The sequence below is a fragment of the Lontra canadensis genome, unplaced genomic scaffold (genome assembly GCF_010015895.1).
Source record: "Lontra canadensis isolate GAN:19392208 unplaced genomic scaffold, GSC_riverotter_1.0 scaffold82, whole genome shotgun sequence".
Classification (NCBI taxonomy): Eukaryota; Metazoa; Chordata; class Mammalia; order Carnivora; family Mustelidae; genus Lontra; species Lontra canadensis.
The window spans coordinates 8,191,410-8,213,657 of NW_022631076.1; the positions used below are offsets into that span (position 1 = coordinate 8,191,410).

General features: G+C 51.2%; 1 protein-coding gene across 4 annotated transcripts in view; it reads left to right on the forward strand.

Moving 5' to 3' along the window:
• MYO5B (myosin VB) overlaps positions 1-22,248 on the forward strand; it is a 342,886-nt gene that overhangs the window by 293,718 nt on the left and 26,920 nt on the right. For all 4 annotated transcript variants that reach the window (XM_032882535.1, XM_032882534.1, XM_032882532.1 and 1 more), the window contains exons 23-29: positions 7,534-7,618; positions 8,804-8,949; positions 10,060-10,179; positions 12,118-12,258; positions 15,724-15,789; positions 19,320-19,559; positions 20,597-20,697. In XM_032882535.1, coding sequence (XP_032738426.1) covers positions 7,534-7,618; positions 8,804-8,949; positions 10,060-10,179; positions 12,118-12,258; positions 15,724-15,789; positions 19,320-19,559; positions 20,597-20,697 — 899 coding nt within the window. The remainder of the gene's footprint in view (positions 1-7,533; positions 7,619-8,803; positions 8,950-10,059; positions 10,180-12,117; positions 12,259-15,723; positions 15,790-19,319; positions 19,560-20,596; positions 20,698-22,248) is intronic.

Sequence of the window (22,248 nt, forward strand, 5' to 3'; positions counted from 1 at the left end):
CTAAAGATTAATTAGTAAAGACAGTTCTTAAACATGAAGCTGGGATATTTGTTTCATTTAGCTTAGCAGGAACTGAATTAGCCTTGTGGTGATGGGATTTAGCTTCAGCGTTGGTTCTGATGATCTGTTCCAAGTAACCTTGTAGAAGAAACCCTCCCAGTAACGCTGCCCTACAAGCCGGGAGACCTGCCCGCCCCCGTCCCCTGCCCCAGCCCAAGAGAAAATGGAGCTGCTGGATGATGTTTGAGTCCCAAACCCGAGCAAAGGTACTCTTTGTTATGCTGAAGGGAGCACACCTGCCTGGTTCTGTGTTCAGTGTCTTTCCCTCTAGCCTGCATTCCTGACTGCTCGCGGAAGGGAGGCCATTTAGCTGCAGAAGTTTGTCACCTGCTGTGCCTGCCAGTGGGCTCGCTGGCTGGGAAGACTGAGGGGTAGCCAGTAGCTGGGGACATGTGATGGGGAAGCGTTCACACTGCCCTCCCCGGGTGTGGAGCGGAGTGTGGGCTTGAAGAGCTGGAGCGTGGGCCTACCTCCAGAGTTGTACAGGCAGGAAGAAAGCAAAGCTCCCAGTTGTCTCTGTAATGTATGGCTCAGAATACCAAAGCTGGGGTCCTCAGGGGCCTGCCTTCATGACTCAAAGCCTTGGAGGGAGACAGAGGGAAGAAAGGAGGCTCCAGCACAATAGAACAAGTCAGAGGGTACATGCCGTCGACCATGGCTTGTTCCCACAAGTCTCCCCCTTGATCATAAGCGGTTGCAATAAAGTTACATGTTCTGAGACACCTTCCCAGGAATGGGGGTTTGGGGTCCAACCTAGTGGTGGTGGCAGGCACGCTGTCCTGCCCGGGCCTGCCTGACTTCTGTGTTCCCTTGCAGAAGGACGATGACCGACTGTAGATGCCCCGAGGAAGGGGGGATGAGGACTGTGAGGGAGCTGGGACACGTGCCGGGTGGCCATGTGCCCTCGAAGCCATCTGCGTTTTCAGAGAGTGGGTCCCGGGAAGCAGGCTGGTGACCTGACGCACAGTGACTCAACCGGGTCACTCAGAGGCTCCGGCCCTGTGCCTCGTTCCTGGCCGAGGGTGACCGGAGTCCTGCCCTCCGGATGTGGTGCCAGGTGGAGCTAGCCTAACATGTCTCGTGAGGCCCCCTTGAGGCTTTCTTTTGTAGTGCCACGCCCCTCGTGGTTTCTTCTGAGGGCTGTTTTCAGCATGTGCACTGAGGAATGGGAAAGCTATTCTGAGGCTTTGCCAAGCTAACTTAAACATGCTCATGGGGTGAGCTGTCTTCAGTGATAGGAAATCAGATGTGCTTGAGGAGTGTTTTTTTCCCCAGATTGTGTTTCTCTTGAGTCGTTTGATTAAGCAGCACCTGCGTTCTAGGTGTTTTAATCGACCATAAACCCATTCATTTGAGAACAAAACAAAACAAACAAAAACTAAAGGAACCTTTTTTTTTTCCCAACTGAGAAAAGCACAGGCCCCTTGACTGGAGGTGCAGGGCTCCTTGTGGGCTCGGGCGTGTTGGGTGTGACATGCCACGTGGGCCCAGGCTGAGAGGTGGGTGAGGCTACAGAGCAGTCTGGCTGGGTCTCCAGAGGGACAGGCAGGCCCTGTAAGCTGAGCATGGAGCTGGGGGGCTCACCCCACACCTGCAGGATAGGAGGCCTTCCCGGAAGAATGAACCACGGTCCAGAGCTAGACAAGGAGGAGAAACCCCCGCAGGAAGGCTGGGGAAGAGAACTCAGCAGGGGGAATAGGGACATACTCGGGTGGAAACCAGAACTGGGAGAAGCTGGGTCTGCTCGGCCCATTTTAGGGAGGTGTGTGGAGGAGTTGAGTTTATCCCGAGGACAAAGGGAGTGAAGCACTCTCCAATTCTCACTTCTGCTCCCCACCCGGCCTCGTCCTTTCTTAGCTACCTACCGCCCCCCCATCCAAACCACACATTAGCACTGCAGTGCAGCTCCGCTCCCAAACCATGGCTACCATCCCTCTGCCCCACGTCTTTTTTCCACCTAGAGCTCCCTCGGCTGCCTGCAAATCCCACGTGTCTGATGGAGACAACCCGCTCCTCCTGGGGGATCTCCTGGGGCCTCCTCCTGTTCCTTGTGACCTCTGTTCATCCTAAATCCCCTCGTAGCAGTGGTTCCTTGCCCACAAGGAACCTTCGACAATGTCCGGAGACCTTTCAGTGGTCACAGCTGGCTTGAGGGCAGGGGAGCTGCAGAGTCACCGGGACCTGGTGGGTAGAGCCCAATTTGCCGCAGAGTGTCTCACAGGACAGCACTCCCTGCTAACAACAAAGATTCTCTAGCCTAACATGTCCATGGTGCCGAGGCTCAGAAACCCCATGGACAGAAGTCTGCCGAGGACCTTCCTGGTTTTCCGCTGCCGCACACCTGTCCGTCGCTCCTGCCGAGGGACACGGTCTCAGAAGGCGGCTACCCGGAGTGTTACTCACTTTGCCTCCCCAGCTCCTGGCACGGAGAGTCATGTCAGGAGGTGTCTGATGGATGAGGGACGGCCTTGCCCTGCATCCACCCGGGGGGCTAGAACGAGGCTCAGTGCGCGGCCGCCCAGATCGGTAAAGGGCGTCGCTCAGAGCCGCTGCTTCTGGAGCCATCCCTCCCTGGCAGAGGAGGCTGCAGTGTCCGCAGACACACACATCAGCTGTGTTCATCATAATAGGCAGTAACTTGCTAATGAAGAAGAGTGTGGTGCCATTAGTTACATGCATCAGTCTTTTTACCAGCTTTTTCTCGTTGGAAATCCTGGGGTGGGGGTGGGGGGCAGCAGAGCACACCCGTCTCGCTGACTCTCCACGAAAGGGCTCATACTCTGGCTGGCGGGAGTGGGCTCTGTGAGACACCCAGAGCGGTGTCAGGGTGACCCGCACTGGGCAGAGCCTTGTTCCTGGAGCTCGGAGCCCTGCGTCCGCAGGAGAACTCATGCTAGAAACCAAGTCCATCTGAACAAAGAGAGAATAAAAAGCAGCAACACTGTGTGGCAGAGAAGGGACAGTTTCCTGGAACATAGTTTTTAGCCACCTGTTGAAGGACGTTGAAAACTCTGAAATTGGAAGGCTCTGGATTGTGTAAAAAGACTGTTGATGAAGTAAGTACTTGGAGCTTTTTGTAAGCCTCCAAAGATGCTGTGTATCTGCAGTTCTCTCTCTGTAGTGGTGGACGGCCAGCCGTCTGTGGATCCGTCCGTCCCCCAGAGTAGCAGACGCACCTGAGACCGTTGCTGCCTTCCGAGCCCCCACGGAGGTGGGAGGGCAGGGGACCCCACTCCTGGACTCCAGCCTTGTTGAAATTCTCTCCTGACCTTTCCCATACCGTGCTGAGCATTGCGGGGGAGGTGGGGGGCGAAGCTGTCCTCTTACCTCACCTCCCAGCTCCTTAAGCTGAACTTCAAAGCTAGGGGGAAGGGAGGGTAACATTTACTCATAAATAGTTGAACTTCAGACATCAGGAAGGTTTCTCCCCTTTAGCCAGAATCCCTGGGACCTCGTTTCTTGCTTTTACTGCCACAGGGCCCTGGCAGAGTCTGAAAGGTGTTTCTCTGATGGGGATGCAGGTGGGTCCATCAGGGACCTATCTCCTAGACAACGGTCCCTGGAGGTCACCCTCTAGGCTCAGCTACAGTGAACATGGTGTTGTGCCAAGGATATCTTTCTACACAGGCTGGGAGGAGTCCTAACCCCTCCCCCTCCCCCCGCCACCACCGGTAGATCATGAAATGTACCAAACATGGCAGAGGTGAGGACTTGAACTGGGGAACGAGGTCATTCATTGCATCACTCACCAGTCTTGGAGCGGTCTGTGGAGAAGCTGGTCGCTCAGAGCCTGATACTCCTCTTTTCATCTCCCGCCATGCTGAGCACAGGGGACTGTGCTCAGTGGATTGGCTTACTTGGGGAACAATTTTTAGCAGCTTTATTGAATATAATTCACAACCCATAGTTTACCCATTTAAAGTGTACAATTCAGTATTTTTAAAATAGTTTTACAACTATTGCAGAGTCTAATTTTAGAATATTTTTATCCCCCCCCCAAAAAAAACCCTCTGTATCCATTAACAGTCACACCCTCTTCCACCCCCTCACTTCCCACTCCAGCCTTAGGCAACCACTCATCTTCTGTGTCTATGGATCTGCCTGTCCTGGACATTTCATATAAATTGCATATAAATGGAATCATACCATACGTGACTTTTGTGACTGGCCTTGTTCACTGAGCATCATGTTTTCAGGATTAATCTGTGTTGTAGCATGGACCAGTACTTTATTTCTCTTTATTTTTTTAAAAAGATTTTATTTATTTGACACAGAGATAGTGAAGAGAACACAAGCAGGGGGAGTGGGAGAGAGCAGAGAGCCCGATTGTGATTGCGGGGCTTAATCCCAGGACCCCGGGATCATGACCTGAGCCAAGGGCAGATGCTTAACGACCGAGCCACCCAGGTGCCCCTTTATTTCTCTTTATTGCTAAAAAGTATTTCATCACTGGGACCTGCCATAGTTTGTTCATTGGTTCATTGATGGACATTTGAACTGTTTCCACTCTTTGGCCCTTTTGAATAATGCTCCTGCAGCCATCGGTGTACATGTTCTTGTGTGGATATGGGTTTTCCTTCCTCCTGGAAACCTAGGAAGGGAATGGTTGGTCTTACTAGAGTTAAAATGCAACTTTCGAGGAGCTTCCAAAGCTGCTGCACTGGTTCCTGTTGCCTCAGGGGGAGACGAGAATTCGGGTTTCTCCACATTCTCACCAACACCTGTAATTCTCTTGTAGTATCCTAACATCGTGGTATACGTGAGGTGATAGATCATTATGACCTTGGTTTGCCTTTCCCTAATGACGTTGAACATTTTTGTCGCATGCTTATTGACCACATAAAAAAGTGTCTATTCAATTTCCCCCCATTTTTTGATTGGATTTCTTTTTCTCTGTTGAGTTGTAAATACTCTGCATATTCAGGTCCAAGTCCCACCTCAGATAAATAATTTACAAATATCTACTCTCATACTTGGGTTGCCCTTTGCCTTTGATAGTATCCTTTGAAGCATGGAAGTTCCTAATTGGGATGAGTTCCAACTTAAATGTTTTTTTCTTTGGTTGCTTATGCATTTGGTGTTGTATTAAGAAACCATTGACTAATCCCAGGTCACAGGGATTTGCTTCTATGTTCTCTGCCAAGAGTTTTATAGTTTTAACCCTTACATTTAGGTCTTTGATACAATATCAGCTTGTTTTTGTATATACTGTGAGGTAGGAGTCCAATTTTGTTTTGTGTGTGGACATCCAGTTGTCCTAGCCATTTGTTGAGAAGACTATTCTGTCCTCATTGAACTGATTTTCTTCTTCAGTTGCCTGTCTAGAATCTCTAGTACAGCGTTGACTGGTTTCATCAAGAGCAAGCATCCTCGTGTTTGTCCTGACCATGGATGCAAAAGAAAGTCTATGTTTCACCATAAAGTCTAATGTCGTGGGTTTCTACGGATGCCCTTTCCATATCCATGTCACGGGGTGGGGGGCGGGCTGCGGTGTGGAGAGGGAGTGCTCTGTGGCTGAGAAGCTCCTGGTCTTTGCCATTGGCCAGACCTGCTGTGCTTTGATGGTGGTGTGATCACAGGGGTCTTTTTTCTGCTGACTCGGCGGTGGTTCAGAGGACCTCCGGGGAAGTAGGACTCAAGTCTGGATGCCTGAAATGAGGGTACATGTTCCTCCTCCTCTTCCCGTCCAGTTTCTGCAGCGCTCACCTCCTTGCCTCTGTCATGAAGGCAGGGATGCAATCTTGGTGGGGAAAACAACTCAGTGCCCTTTTGCAAAGTGGGTCCCTGGGGGGTCCTGAGAGAAAATGCAGAGGTGGCGCCATTGCACTTGAACGCCCATGTTACCAAAGAGATGGACCCGTTTCCCCTTCTCCTGGATGACAACTAATAATTTCTAGTTCTCCTGGAACATGTCTGCATTGTTCCATTTTTAAATCTATACAAATACTTGCCCTGATCCTGAATAGCCACAAATTTTCATTTTTTAAAAAGCTTGGCCACACGTGGTTTTAATTCTTCATTCTATGAGCAGACGAGGATTTTTCTTTAATTACTATCTTCTTCCTGTGCCATTTTCAATTCTGTTCACTTCATGCTTCCTTTGGGGTTCTCAGGAAGAAGCTAAACACTAGAGCTCCCTTTCCTTCTGCAGCACCCAGGTTGTGTGCTGGCCCCGTGAGACAGGCGAGGGCAAGTGGGATGAAGGCCGGAGATGATGCGTCATTGCGAGCTCTGGGCTCTCCTGACACTCAGACTTGAGAGCTCAAAATTTACCAAGACAAGCAATCAAACACAGGAGGTGAAAGCCTATTATCGTCAGTTCCTGCACACAACATGTGAGCATGGTGCTGACTTTTCATGAGGTTTTTTTGTGCGCCCTGGAAGACCATAAAGAGTGGGGAGCTCATCTGTCTTATTGTAATGGGATTTTTCTTTCCGTCTGTTTTTCCCCTCGAAATGAAAGCAGTTTTGGCTGACTTGATTTTCTTTTTTTCTTTTTCATTTAAATTCAATTAGCCAGCATATAGTACATCATTAGTTTTAGATTGTAATGTTCAGTAATTTCACCAGTTGTGTATAACACCCAGTGTTCATCCCATCACGTGCCCTCCTTCATGCTCATCACCCAGTTACCCTGTCCCCCCACCCATCTCCCCGCTCTGTAACCCTCAGTTTGTTTCCCAGAGTCAAGAGTCTCTCATGGTTTGTCTCCCTCTCTGATTGCTTCTCATTCAGGTTTCCCTCCCTTCCCCTATGGTCCTCTGCACTATTCCTTATATTCTACATGTGAGTGAGACCATATGATAACTGTGTTTCTCTGCTTGACTTATTTCACTTAGCACAATCCCCTCCAGTTCTCCATGTCGATGCAAATGGTGGGTATTCATCCTTTCTGACGGCTGAGTAATATTCCATTGTATATATGGACCACATTTTTATCCATTCATCTGTTGAAGGAGGACATTTCGGCTCCTTCCACAGTCTGGCTGTTGTGGACATTGCTGCTATGAACATTGGGGTGCAGGTGCCCCTTCTTTTCACTACATCTGTATCTTTGGGGTAAATACCCAATAGTGCAATTGCTGGGACATAGGGTAGCTCTGTTTTTAAGGTCTTGAGGAACCTCCACAGTGTTTTCCAGAGTGACTGCACCAGCTTGCATTCCCACCACAATGTAGGAGGGTTCCCCTTTCTCCACATCCTTGCCAACATTTGTTGTTTCCTGCCTTGATAAATTTAGCCATTCTAACTGGTGTAGGGTGGCATTTCATTGTGGTTTTGATTTGTATTTCGCTGAGGACAAGTGATATGGAGCATTTTTTCATGTGTCTGTTGGCCGTTTATATCAGCTGACTTGAATTTCTTAAAAAGAGCATTTAAACATACCAGGTGAACTTCAGACCTCTCAAAAGGAGACTTTCCTTTGCTCAGCTGCACTGGGCAAACATTTTCTCCTGGTGCTCTCCCTTTCAGCAAGTTGCAGTCCTGGAGCAAGAAAACGCTCTCTTAAAAGATGAGAAAGAACAGCTGAACAACCAAATCCTGTGCCAAGTGAAAGGTAAGTGCAAAGTGCTTGATTTTTCCTTTGGGAGTTCAATTTCTTTTCCACGCTGATGTTTCCCCCAAAGACTCTTAGCAAGGACACGGTCAAGATGGTGCACTGGAGGAAAGGCTTTAATGCATATGAAAGAAGGGTGGTCTTCATGACACTGCTGTGACTCTTGGATTCAAGAGTTGAATGCGGTGAGATGTGCACATGATGGACGAAGTAGTGCATGGGCTTTGGAGCCCTGGGGGTCTGCGCTTGAAGAATGACTACCATATGTGACTGCCAGGCTTTGAGCAAGTCCCTTAATAACTGCAGTCCTCCATTTCTTCATCTGCGAAATGGACATAAAAGTACAGACCTCAGACGTCTGAAGCACTTAGCTTGATGCTTGACCCATAATGAGCACCTAAAGCTCATTATTGCTGATTTTAACTATAACGTCCATAATGCACATTGTGATTTCTTCTGTTAATGTTGCTGCAACAGAAATCAGGGGTCTGATCCCAGCAAACCTCGCACCACCATCGACCCCCATGTGCCTGCCGTCTGACCTATGAGAAACAGTGGGTTTCTGCAGACCCCAGTCCTTGCCTGGCTCAGTGGGTTCCTTAAGCATGTCATCCACCTTCTCCCATCCTTAGGTCTGTCCCCCACCCGAACCCTGAGATCTCTTTGAAAACTTAAACTTTTAAATTTCCCCTTTAAAATGATTTCTTTCTACTGGTATAAATAATAAGTTTGGGTGGGGGGAAAGCCCATCTCTATTGATCTATTTGCCTTCCCTTCTTCAGTCTCCATACACTTCAAGAACACGGAAGATCAGGAATGGGGACAAAACTGGGGGACAAAGCCTGGGTTCTCCCAGGGACAGTGCCAGCCGCTGCCAGGATAGTGGTCCCAGGGGAGAAGCTGGTGTTAAGTGAAGGGATATCATGTAGGCTGCCTGCTTCTCCCGCACTTTCCCGAAAGCAGGGTGGGCTCTCCCCTTCTCTGAGGACTTACGCCACCAGAAGCAGCGGCCCTTTGCTCTGCAGTGGGTGAGGTTGCTGGATAAAGGCATCAGGGGTCCATAAAAGGAGCTCATCATGGGCAGCCTTTTAAAAAGAGATGAATCAGAAAGCACGAGTCAATCAACACGTGTGAGAGGAATCCGTTCAGAAAGCCAAACTGCAGCTTAGTGTGCTTGCTTTCCAGATGAATTTGCCCAAAATTCTGTCAAGGAGAATCTGATGAAGAGAGAGCTAGAGGAGGAGCGCTCCCGGTACCAGAACCTTGTGAAGGAATATTCGCGGCTGGAGCAGAGATACGACAACCTCCGGGATGAGATGAGCATCATCAAGGCAAGGAGGGCAGTCCTGGCCCTGGTCCCGGCCCTAAGCCGGTTCTGCTTCTGACACTCTACCCCATTCTTGCACAGGCTGGCCCCGGCACTGCCGTCGGGCCACCACGCTGGCCCTGTCCTTCCCCTTCCTGCTGAGAGTTGCCATGCATGGAAGTAACGGGGCCAGGTGATCGTTCCCAGGAAGGGCTCCTTTCCCTGCTTTGCGGTCTTACTGAGTTCTCAGGAGCCTAAGGAAAATCCCACCCAGGCGTATGCTGTCTTGCTCCCTGTTCTGGGGAATTCCTGAGTTGAAACAGTGACAGTGTGGGGGCGAGTTCTGACCTCTGCATCCGTGGCGTGTACTGCAGAGAGACCCCCAGGGTCTGATTGTTTTTCCCAATCTTAGATGAAATGTAGTAGACGTAGAAATGTCCGATTTCAGGATTTATCCTTCTTTTTTACCTCATGTAAACATTCCTTCCAAAAATGCGTCTTCAGACAAGATTGATAAGTTAATTGCATAGAAACCAGGAAGAGAAACTAAATAGGAACATATATAAATACAGAATTTTCTGACCAAGATCAGTTTTTACTCTCAAAGCCAAATCATATGCAAGGGGGGAAAAAGTATTTTTAAAATGAACAGTATAAATGGTAACCTCTATTTCTAATATGATTACTATTTTCATAAAATTGGGGGAGCACAAGTAGCAGTATGAGCCAATTGGGGGCAGGTCTGTAACATTCTTTTCCGGGGCAGAGGGTGGGGACCAATGACAGGATGGTGTGTTTGCACTTTCAGGGCAAGACCAGGAGATACGGGTTGTTTCCACAGGACCTTCAGAGAAATTGGCCAGTGTCAGGGATTTGGATGTCATGAGGAGACTCATTAGGGAGTTCCGTCCTGCCACGGGGTTCCCTTCTCATGGTCATTTTGTTGGCTAGATGGACTTCAGTGAAGTTTGTGTGGGAATGGCTCCATTTAGCTATTGTTCCCAGAAACAGGGATACCTGTTCTTGTTGGCAAGTAAGGCAAAAGTCCAATTCTAGGATCTACTGGCCTTTGAAAAGGAACCATTCTCGTTAACATTAGTTCATTATGAGCACTCCCTTTTTTCTCCTTCAACAGCAAACCCCAGGCCACAGGCGGAACCCATCAAACCAAAGTAGCTTAGAGTCTGACTCCAATTACCCCTCCATCTCCACATCTGAGGTCGGAGACACAGAGGACGCCCTTCAGCAGGTGGAGGTGAGTAAGGCAGGACAACGGCTGCTCTGGGAGGGGGCGGGGGGCAGGGGGAGGCAAAGTGTGAGGTTTCCCAGCTGTACGGGGACTTCCTCTGCTGCTGGCTGGGGCTTCTTACTGGTGGAGGCATCACTTGGCCTGCAGCGCATTTACAGGACCTTGGAGTTGATATTTACTGTGCAAAGGGATACATTACTGTTCCCCTTACCCACTACCCAGGAAGAAAGAAAGAAGGTACATCCGTGGTTGTCACTCTTGTAAAACTGAGAACCCATGGCAGAGAGGCAAAGCAGCTGGCTTAAGAAGGAACAGCTTTGGGGCACTTGGGGGGCTCAGTCTGAGATCAAGCCCCGTGTCTGGCTCCGTGCCAGGGGTGGAATCTACTTGAGGTTCTCTCTCTCTCTCCCTCTCCTTGTGTGCCTCTCTCCCTCTCAAATTAAAAAAAAGAAGAAGGGACAGCATAGTCATTAAAATAGAGATTATCGTCCCTATTTAGTATCACAGCACATACAGAATATCCATACATATGCAAGAATTTTTTTTTTTCTCTGACCGAGAAGCGGATCAAAATCAGAGAAGAATTATTTGGACTATTTGCAGCCACACATGTTTGCTGAGTGACTACATCTTTGTCTCTAAATACGGTGCAACTCACTGGCCTTGGTAACCTGTGTGTGGTTTTGTCAGGGGTGCATAGACACAGTTTTTTCCTCTGGCATTTGGAGAGAAGAGAATCCACAAGCAGATGAGACCTTACAGAGCACATGGGAGAGCTGGAGGAGAGACAGTCACGAACACGAATGTGCCCTGAGCACGTCTTGGTGCCATGCACCGCGGGTGAGCCCTGGAGAAGGAGCAGTCACCCAGCCAGAGACGGCCCCTCTTGGGGCTTGTCGGGTGTGGAGTCAGGGGACAGTCAGGTGGTAGGGGACGTTTGGAATATAACTGTGGGTACGTGTGATGCATATGATGAGAGACAGCGGGTGACAGAGGAAAGGTGGGGAGGATGGAAAAGGAGCCCCTGGGACAAGAAGGTGGTCTGTCTTATAGGCTGCTGGCCATGAATGCCCGGCAAGTGCCTAAACATACTCACTGGGGCCCCTGGTTTTACCATTGCGATCGCCTAAGTCTGGGTCCCGGAGGCTTCAGCCACTTGAGCTCCAGACGGGCCACCTAGGTGTGCGTGTGGCCTTTTCTGGGTAGACATAAGGGCTTCCGTCGGTGGACTTCACTCTTCGGGGAGACTGAGGCTGGTTCCTGGGATGAGCCAGAGCAGTGAGCTCTGTGTGCTCCTGACATGCGTGTTGAACAAGTTCTATTGTCCCCCGTGTGGGCACGTGGACTTTAGAAGTCCACCTGGATATGCTCGTGCAGACACACCTGCACACAACAGGACCCAGGGGGCAAAGCCAGGCCTGAATCGAAAGGGGGGAAATCTGGGAAACTGATGCTCTACAGTCTGTAGAAGAAACGGGTCTGGTGGCCGCAGCGTTGGTTCTGTCTCAAGGTGCCATCAAGTGGAGTTTAGACAACACATTTTCAGGGACAGGTAACCGCATCGGTTCTTGGTCAGGGAGCATTAAAGCCTGCATTTTACCGTTTTTCTGGTATGAGACCGTTTCCATAAGCGAGCTCTTTTAACTTCCAAATAAAATGGCTGTGTCTTTATCTATTCTGGGAATGTATGACGGTTATCTTAAGTGGCTCTCACAGGAATATAAATGGCCAAGACTCAGATGTTATCGAAACAGAAAATGAGCCTGGAGTGCCAACTTTACTAGGAGAACTGATGGTTGGTTGGCACTGGCTTTGCCTCTGGGGCGTGGATTGATGTCTGGGCGGAGAGAGAAGACAGGCAGCTCAGAGAGAGGCAGGCTGCATGTCCCCTAAGGCACTGGTGCTATTGAAACCTCTTTCCCGGCTCCCTGCGTTCCCCCGAAGGACATTGGCCTGGAAAAGGCGGCCATGGACATGACGGTCTTCCTGAAGCTGCAGAAGAGAGTGCGGGAGCTTGAGCAGGAACGGAAGAAGCTACAGGTGCAGCTGGAGAAGAGAGAGCAGCAGGACGGCAGGAAGGTGCAGGTGCGTGCGGGGGCGGCAAGCCTGCAGGGTGGCCCCGCGTCCTCCCGGGGCTCAGGCTGTGACCGCTGGGGTCCTGCGGGTATTGGGGAGCAGGGAAGAGCTGCTTCTCCTGTTGATGTCCTGTCGAGTTTTCTCTGCCTGCCGGTGCCCCCACACCACTCCAGGTGGACAGGAGGAGGCTCTGCCAAGTACCCCAGGGCAAGGGATTTCCAGAGGCAAAGCGGCTGGGCCCGGGGTGGGGGAGGTGCTGTGGCCTTGGCCCCTATTCGCCAAGAGGACTGGAATGTGTGACTCAAGTATAAATGTAAGCCACAGTTGAATTTTAGCAGAGAACAGTGATCTCCCCTTATGTGGAGTCTGGCATGGACTGGAGTTTAGCCCCACTCAGGTGGGGAAGCCCAGGTTGGCAGTCGCTCACCCTGCTGTCCCATGATTACCCCCTGGCCTCAGCCCGGATGATCATCCGTATCTTGGGTCTCGAAAGGGTATTGCCTGAACCCTTAGTGTCCCCGGATCGAGTCCCCTCTCTGTCCGGGACCCGCTGGGCCCCTGCTCAGCACTCAGCGCTGTGCTCACAACAGGTGTTCAGAATGCTTATGAAAGGAGAGGACACAAAAAATGTCGGAAAACTCCCTAGCCATCAAGGAATTTGTGATCCAAGTTGGGAGGACCAGGCATAACACGGGTGAAAAAGAAAGAATAACATTGGAAGCGCTCAAACCCATGCAAGGTTGGGTGTGTACTGGTGCTGTAGGAGTGGACAGAGCCCATGGAAGTGAGCACTGGTACGGAGGGAGGAGCTGCACGAGTCTTGGGAAGTAGAAGGACCCGTTCTGATGGGGGTAGAAGACCGGTTCTGACATGGGTCATGTCGTTAGCTGACCTCCTGGTGGCTTTGTCAGAGGCCTGTGCTTTGTTCTGAGGCCTGATTTGCCCGTTGTGGGGTTTGACCCCCTTCCTGCATCTCAGCCCTGCCCCCACTCCTACCTCTGCACCCTGTCTCCTTTTGGTAACACCTGGCTTCCTTTCCCTTCAGATGTAATACAGACCTTGGTTTGTATTGCTAGCGTGTTCGTGGGTGCTCTGAGCCCTGAGTGGGGAGGTGAATCTTGTGGTGGACTTGAGTCTCTAAGGTCAATTAGCTTCCTAATGGAGAGCGAAAGGTTTAGGTTTACCAATGACTCGGTCCATTAGAAGAGAAGCCGCCCTGACAGGCAGCACAAGTCAAATGTATGAAAACCCACATCGACGACACCAGACAGTGCCTGACCTCAAAGTCCCCGGCCCACCCAGCCATCCCTGGACTTTCACCCATCACAGAAATGCCAAATAATTCTAAAACCTTGGCTTTAGGATTTTTCTTTGGTACCACAATTTTTTAAAAAAATCCATTTCTTTGAAAGCAATCACTGAACAAGAGTTAGAACATAGGCTTGCCACACAGCCCTGGATGTAAATTGAGGGTCTTCCTTTAAGGAGAAGGATCTTGTTTTTGAGAGTTTAGTAAGAAAGGCAAGAGTGGAGCAGGGATGGAAGTTCTGGAATCCCTCTAGAGCACCCGAAACTGAACTTGCCAAGATCATGTTCTTGGATCTGCCTTCGGTTGCAAGAGGGATCCTAAGCCACTGGGTCTTTTCCCCGGAGAGACGTGCCATGGGGTGTCAGCTCTTGTCACCACGGGGTGGCCTCTTGAGAGAGGCCATGCTGTGGAGGAGGAGGGACAGAGATGTCTATAACCTATGCCTTGGGAGTGGCATAGGTTGTGGCATAGTGGCAGCTTGGGAGTGATAGCCTGCTGTGAGGAGGGGGCCTCTATGACTGCTGGGCTGCCCCTGTATTGGGCTTCCCATCCATCCAGCTCCCTTTCCCCAGGCCTGACACAGTCACCTTTGCCACCAGGGTGATCCCAACAGGCTGCCCATTTAGAAACATAACTGCCAATCCACCTTAACGCAGCCCCCCAGACTGCAGATGATCTCCATGTTCCCGGAACCAAACGCACTCCACAGTGATCCATGGCCACGCGTCACATCCCCACTCCACGGAACGCAAGTGCAGGCCTCTCACTGGGGCGGCCGGTGAAGAGCTGACCCAGACCACTGCTGAGGCGGGAGGCGAGGCAGAGACTGGTACTCTGGACAGCGGCTTTCCCAGGTTGCGGGGACAGGGAGCCCAGTGGACAGTGCCACAACCCTGAATCTGGGAGCATCCTCGGGAGGTGCTCAGCGTGCTCTGCCCGGGCCCTCTGCCTGGGTACACCTGATCCACGCATGGCTGGTGATGGCCTTAGCCCGGACCTAAGGCCGCTAACGCGCAGATAGTCCAGTGAAGCACTGTGAGGTTTTAGCTCCAAAACCTATCTTATTTAAGGACCGTCACCCACTGCTTGAAATCGCCCTGAGCACCCCCTTTATGAGGGTGTTCCTGCCCCTTCTCATTGCCAGTTCAAGTCCAGTAGCTGCCGTAGGAGTCCTGGTTCCTTGAGTCCTGATGGGCCAGCGTTCCGGGCGCCGCTGTCCACATCCTTCGGAGCTTAGTGTCAGGCATGTGAGTGCTGCAGGGGCCAGCTGCTGGACCCCCTCCTGGAGGGGGACATGGAGCGCTGGAGAAACAGAACACACCTGTGCACACACATCCCGAAACACCCCAAAGTAACTCCTGGATCTCATTAATAAGGACAAAATTATTGATTAACCTTCTTAGTAAGTACATATGTGTTACGGTGCTGGTTTCCTCCACTGCTGGAACAAAGTCACACAAACTGGATGGCTCAAAACAACAGAAACTTTCTTCTCTCATGCTTCTGGAGGCCGGAAGTCAAAAATGAAGGTTTCAGCAGAGCCATACTGTCTTAAAGGCCTTGGGGGAGAATCTGTTCCATGCCTCTCTCTCTGAGCATTTGGTGTTGCTGGAAACCCTGGGTACGCCTCAGCTCCAGTTCCTTGACTTGGCGCCGTATGACTCCAGTCTCTGCCTCCATCTTCACGCAGCACTCCTCCCTGTGTGTGTGTGGCGTGCGTGTGCTCTTGCGTGCGCCCTCTCTCTTCCTGTGAGGACACTTTCGCGCCCGTCCTAATGACCTCATCTTGATTTGATTTGATCTATAACGACCCCATTTTAAATCACATTACATTCACAGGGACCAGGAGTTAGGACTTCAACGTCTCTTTTGTGGGGACATAATTCGACCCACAACGGAGTGTTTACATGTTTGTATACATGAGGATCCCATGAATAAAGTCATGGAGGGGGTGAGGGCCGGCGGAAGGGTCATCTGTGGAGAGCTTCCTGGTGGCCTGGGGCTGTAAGCTGTGTTTTAGAGGTGGGAAGGAGGTGGTCCTGCTGGGTGGCAGGGGCAGCGGGTATGGGCACTTGTGCAAACAAGCCCAGGGACCAAAGGTGGAAACACGCCTGCGGAACCCTGCCTGTGGTCCGGGCTCACCTGCTGTCTCCTCATCTGTGCAGGGGGAGCAAGCGAAGAGTGACCTAGACTTGGACCAGAATGCAGATCTAGCCTACAATAGTCTGAAGGTAAGACTGTCAGCACACGAGGTCCTCGAACTCTCCCCTGCGGAGGATGGATGACAGAGTCTGTTCTCTAGTGGAGCCGTCAGCACACCAGGCCCCCTTGGGTCTCTTCCTCTCGTATTGGAGGAAATGTGTATTCACCACAAGCAGCTATAGTCTGTGCTCATAGGAAACACCAACGAGGTGTTGGCTCCCTGGAGTTAGCACAGACCCCACTGGTTAGGGGCTCAGTCCCACAAGACAGCCACCGCTTCAGATGCCAATCAGATGGGTGGGTCCCCAGGTGACCCACACTTCTGTCTAACTTGGCTACAAATCGGAGGATCCCATAACCCCCTTCCCAAGTTTGACCATATGTCAGTACAGCCCACAGAACTCAGGAGAGCATTTTATGTACTATTATTGGTTGATTATAAAGGATACAGCTCAGCAACAGCCAAATGGAAGAGACGCAAGGTGTATGAGGAGGGGCACAGAGCTCACAGGCCATCTCACAGGCCATCTCCACCCCCCACCAGCTCCCTGTGCTCGCCAGCCCAAAGCCCTCCAAATTCCTTGCTCAGGGTTCTGTGGTGGTTCCGTTACACAGCCACAAGTGATAAAATTATTGGCCTTGGGTGTTTTTAGCTTGATCTCCAGCCCTCCTCTTTCCCTTTCAGGGCGTTTGTTGGGGTGGGGCGGTAAGCTGCAGTGCTCTCAGGGCTGGTTCCCCTGGTGGCTGGCATCAACTCAGTGGGGCTGAAAGGGGCTTATTAGGACTTAGAAGAAATGCCAAGGGTTTTAGCATCCCTGAGTCCGGACCCAGGCCCTGAGACCAAATATAATGAAAGCCATTCCTCTCATCTCTATCAGTAGGAATCACAAGAGTTTTCGAAGCTCTGGGCCAGGAACCAGGGCCAGAACCACATATGTATTTGTTATGTCACATATGTCTTTACCTACCTGATAGAGTTCCAGTTAAAGTCGTAGGTGACCAGTGGGATGAATTCACTTTGAAAAATGATCTAGACCTGCATGGAGAGATGTCCCCATGCACCCAGGGCTGGCCGGATGAGAGCTGGGAGGTCAGAGAGTGGAAGGTCCCAGGGCAAGCAGGCCTATGTTGACTATAGTGATGGAGGATTAGGCTCTGGGGCCAGGAGGGAATGTACAGAAAAGGGGCGTCAGAGCACTCCCCCACCGCCCCTCCCATTCCCAGAGACTTGGGAATTGGGAATTTATCCATTCTGCTGTGGTCAGTCTGGCTGCACTCGTAGGACCATGGAAGTCTCTGGCAACAGCTTCATTACCCCAGGAGAACAGCCCAGAATCGTGCCCGTGGCTTTTTGAACAACAGGAGCCACAGAAGTGTGGGGGCTTTCTTTTCGGAATTATTGATCGGACTTATTTTTCTCGTGTGATACTTAAAAGCTTCAGAGCACTGCGAGGGTGTTGGTGGTAGATGCCTGTGGTACGGGCCTTCCGCATGCCATTCTTCCACAGCCGTCCCCGAGCATGCGAACTTGTTAGGCTGCATTAGAACCGATAAGACAGTCTAGCCCAGTGGGTCTCCAAGAGTGGTCTAGGAACGGCATCACTGCAGACATGCTAGAAAGGCAAATGCCCAGCCCAGCCCTGACATATCCATTGGTTTTCACCCGCCCTCATGAGGTTTCTGTTACCCACGCCACCCTGAGAACCACTGCTCTACTCCAGCACAGAGTGCTGCTCCCAGGGCTCCCATCTCACAATCTGCTCAAAAGCTCCCCTTCTCTCAGCTGCCCCCTGAGGAAGGTGCTCCTCCGGGTCCTGTAGGCTGCATCACACTGCCAGCACAGGGCTGGGCTCACGGAGACCTCAACTAATACTTGTCCCAAACTCTTGAAGCTCCATGACCCCTCTGCTCTGTTGGGCCAGGGTTCTGAGGTTACAAGACCTGGTTTCCCTTCGTTGTCTCTGGTGAGACTGGGCTCAACCTGTTCCCCTTGTCCCAGAGGCTGGCCCTGGGGACCCCTGGGTTTGCAAGAGACCAATGCTGGGGAGGCTGGCTGCGATGCTTCTCACTTAACAGACCCAGACCTTGAGGGAAAGGAGGAAAAATGGGGCTTTTTGCCAACCCATATCTAGCGGGCCGCTGCTTTCCGAGGGCATGGAGGGCGGGAGGTCAACAGTGCCCTCTCAGAGTGTAGACGTGGTCTGAGCAGATGGCGAGTCTACACACCTGGCTACTGAGCCATCTTTTCTGACCCAATCCTCAGCAAACCGGGTTTGGAAAACCTGCCCACAAGTGCACGGGGGGAGATGAGGCAACTGCAGGAGGACCCCCGCCCCCCATGAGTAGTGGTTTTTGCTGATACTCTGAATTCCCCCTGCCAGAGTTTTAGAAATGGTCCTGATCCTTCTCTAGTGCATGAAGGGGCTAGAAGCACACCATTTGGGTACTGGGCTCCAGGCTTAGACATCCCCGCTGTGGATGAGAGGGACTGGGGGGGTCCGCAGGCCCACCACACATGCAGAGCATTGCTCAAAGAGGCCTGATGTGATGTAGGGGGGCTGGAAGGTGAGACTCCTTGGACCAGGCATCGGGAATCCTGGGTGCTAGTCCTGACAGGGTCTCTAAATTTATTGTGAGCCTTCTCAGCTCTGTTCTCTTGTCCTTGTTCAGAAAACATTGTTTTTTTATATGGTCTCCTAGTTCTGTGGCTTCTGTAATCTGCAGCCAGTCCCCCACTTATCCACTTTTGGGGGGCCGGCAGTTGGAGTTGGGAAATTTTGAATCCCATATACAGCAAGACCTTAAAAGCATTATACGTGTGATTATCAAACTATATATGGTCTGACTTTGTCCAACACCAAGTTAAATGTTATGCCCAGAAAACTCAAAATACATCCTAAAGTTGAATTTCAGTGGTATTTTTTACTCTATACACAAGTGGTTTTTCTTCCACTGGCATTGACTGTTGGTGGCTTTCCACGTGACCCAACCAACAAAAGAGTGTTCCTGGTATACTCCGAAATATACTCCAAAACTTTAGTCCACGTGGTGCTCCTTAGAATGGGGGGGGGGGGGGGGGGAGGTGGACAGTGATCTCTTGAGAGATAAGTTTAGGAAATCCTGCAGTCTATATGCTCTCTGGAAAGTCACCAATTGCATTAGTGTATTAAGGTTCTAGGAAGTCCAGTGTTAAAAGCATGTTCTGTAAAATTAAGCTGACATTTCCATGAAGGTAGGTAGGGGTTTCATGGCCAAGTACACTTAGAAATATGAACACTGTCAGTCACTTCAGGGAATGCTATCATAGAGGCCTTGTGTGCGATGCTTCACGCCAGTAACTTAGGGCTGTGGGTTCAAATCCAGTTTTAACTACTGGCCTTTCGCCGGTCAGAACATTCACGGTGCGTGTTCTTGTTAAAACCAGAAGGCTGCTGTTCGCTTCATGGGAGTCAGGGCAGGTTGGTTAAGGAAGGTGGAGGGGGAAGACGGCATGGGGAGACCCCCATCCCCAACTGAGGTCCAGGGAGAAAGGGAGTGTGTCGCTTGGGCTGTCTTCCAGAGGCAAGAGCTGGAGTCGGAAAACAAGAAGCTGAAGAATGACCTGAATGAGCTGAGGAAAGCGGTGGCCGACCAAGCCACCCAGAACAACTCCACCCACGGCTCCCCGGACAGCTACCACCTGCTGCTGAACCAGCTCAAGCTGGCCAATGAGGAGCTGGAGGTTCGCAAGGAGGAGGTGCTCATCCTGAGGACCCAGATCGTCAGCGCCGACCAGCGCCGACTTGCCGGCAAGAGCACGGTAACGATTCGGCAGCCCCCAGCCGGGCTGGTGAGGGGGTGACCCTCGGTGGTAATACAGGCGGGGTTTTTCTTACATGGCTTTACCCGCGAGAACCTTTAACCTAAAAGAGCAAACTCTCCTGCTCTAGGGGTCTCTCCCCTAAGGGTAAAGCAAGATACTTGCTGCCCTTTCAGCGTGACCTTTCATGGCTGACTTTGCTGGAAATTTCTGGAATCTTCTTAAGTTACTCAGTATGAATAGGTTCAAAAAGAACAAGGCAGAGAATTAGAGAAGCAAGAGCCATGGCCTGAGCAGCCCCCTTGCCCTTGTTTTTCACCTCATGCTTTGCCCCTTGCTGTTTACCTTGATTCTGAGGTAGAGAAAGCCTTTCCTCTCAGCCCTCCCCAGTGGGGCAAGTCTGGCTTAGGATTTATTCTTTATAGTTTCACCTTCTGGGACAGAGTGGAGACTGGGAGGGGGAGGGGACAGGGACCCTAGAGGACCTGGATCACTCTAGGTATGGCCCAGGGGTGACATGGAGGATACATAGGTAGTCCTAGGTAGTCATGAGTGTGGAGGATCAATGCTGAGACAGATTGTCACCCTGGCCTTTGGATTTGGGGTGCTGTCACCTCCAGAGACACTGTAACATCCCCATGGCCCCCCAACCACCATTCCACATTCAGGGCCTTTTACAGCCAGGCCTTATCATTCTGTGCCTTTGGAAGTCACATTCCTGCCTGGGTTTAACTGCTCTTATTTGAGGTCATCCTGGGCCTTTGTTTTTTCCCCAAAAGCTTGGGGTTTTTTTTTCTTTCTTTGTAAGTAGTCCCCAGGCCCAGCAAGGAGCCCCACGCAGGGCTTGAACTCATAACCCTGAAATCAAGAACTGAGCTGAGATCAAGAGTGGAACGCTTAACCGACTGAGCCACCCAGGCACCCCACCTCACCACCCGAAAAACTTGTTTTTATGCCTCTGCATGTAAAGTTTATGAAGTTGTTTCATGACAGTTGTTTACGTTACCAGAGTGTAATTTTAATCTGGGACCTTCTAGGAGCCGAACATTAATGCCAGAACAAGTTGGCCTAACAGTGAAAAGCATGTAGATCAGGAAGACGCCATCGAGGCCTATCACGGGGTCTGCCAGACAAACCGGTAAGTCCCACCTCACGGTAACTCTGCCTGGAGGAGGTGATGGGAAGGGGTCTTACCCAAGCTGCTGTATGATGTCTGCTTCTCAGACACTGACCCCGTGCTTGAGCATCAGGGTTTACTTTTTACCAGAGGCAAATGAAAAGGAACAGACTCCCTGAATCCCATGCCCTTAGGAAACCACTTGTTAGCTTCTGCAAGACTCCAAGAACACAGCTGGAGCCTCCAGAAGGTAGACCCTCTGACAGGCCTGAGGAAAGGGACCCTCCCTGGGAGGAGTGCTGACAGGAGGAGCGGGGAAGATGGTGAGAGTGGCTCGTTGCACTGAGGGGGAAGCCTGCGCCAAATGAGCCCAACAGAGTTGTGGGAGGGGCTGGCTTCTGCTCTTTGCTTTAATGCCAGCCAGACTCAACCCCGCTGGGGGGCCCCAGTGCCCAGCATTTAAGAGCTGGAACCCAAGCTAGACGCCCCAGAGGTTGGACGGGAGAATTAGACCACTGCCCGACGGGCAAACATGAGTATTCCCTGGATTTTACTTAACCAACCTCTAGTCCCTCCTTAAGGATGAGCTCCTCCAGGTTAAGGCAACAGAGTGTGACCGTGGGAGGCGGCAGGGCCTGGAGGAGACCCCCAGGCAGTGTGGCAGAGCACCTGGCAAATGTGCACCCTGGGGTCCACTTGCTTACTACCTATGCAGTAACTCCCTCAGTAACTTACAACTGCTCCGTGCCTCAGTTTCCTCCTCTAAACTGGGGACAGTCCCAGCAGTGCACCTCACACACGGTGATGGAGAAGACCATGTGAGTTTGTCTGTGTAGTGCACTGAGAACACTGACCGCCATTATTAACGACTTTGCCTCTTTGTGCCCCCGTGGGTACTCGTCAGAGCAGAGCCAGCCTTGTTCCTGGCTGCCTTTCTCTCTCGCCTCAACCGAATGTCCCAGCAGTCACTAAGCGTTTTACAGAATTGATGAAAACCGGAAGCACATCTGGAAAATGTCAGTAGGTGTCACTGGGAATGCAGCCTGATGTTTTCAGCGAGAACGTCACAAAATGACCTGAAGACTTAGTGCTGCGATTTCTAGGTCTTCCAGCCCCCGTTTCTGCAGAGAGGGAAACTGAGGCCCAGAAGGGGTGAGTGGCTCTGGCACGCGGCCAGCCCGAAACCGAGTCGAGGTACGATCCAGAAGGCCTGACTCCCGGGCTGGGCTGCTCCCAGCGCACTGTGTAGGTAATCACAAGATGAAGACCTTTTAGCGGGCCCCCAGGAGGAGAGTCTGTTCCTGGAGTGCTGCGGTTCTGTCCCCGAGAGGAGAGAGAAGAAACTGAAGGCGAGCTTCTCGGTGCTGAAACTGGAGTCGAGATTTAGTCATTCGAAATATATCTTGAGTGAAGAAATGCATTGAATAAGAGAACAGAACACAGGTGTAGTATTTGAAACTGAAGGAAGGAGGAAGGAAGGAAGCGAGCTGGACCCTGATGGAGGAGCGTGAGTGCGGGTCTTTTGACCTGCACCGTGGCTCTCAGCAGCTGTCAGCTCCCTTCTTACCCAAG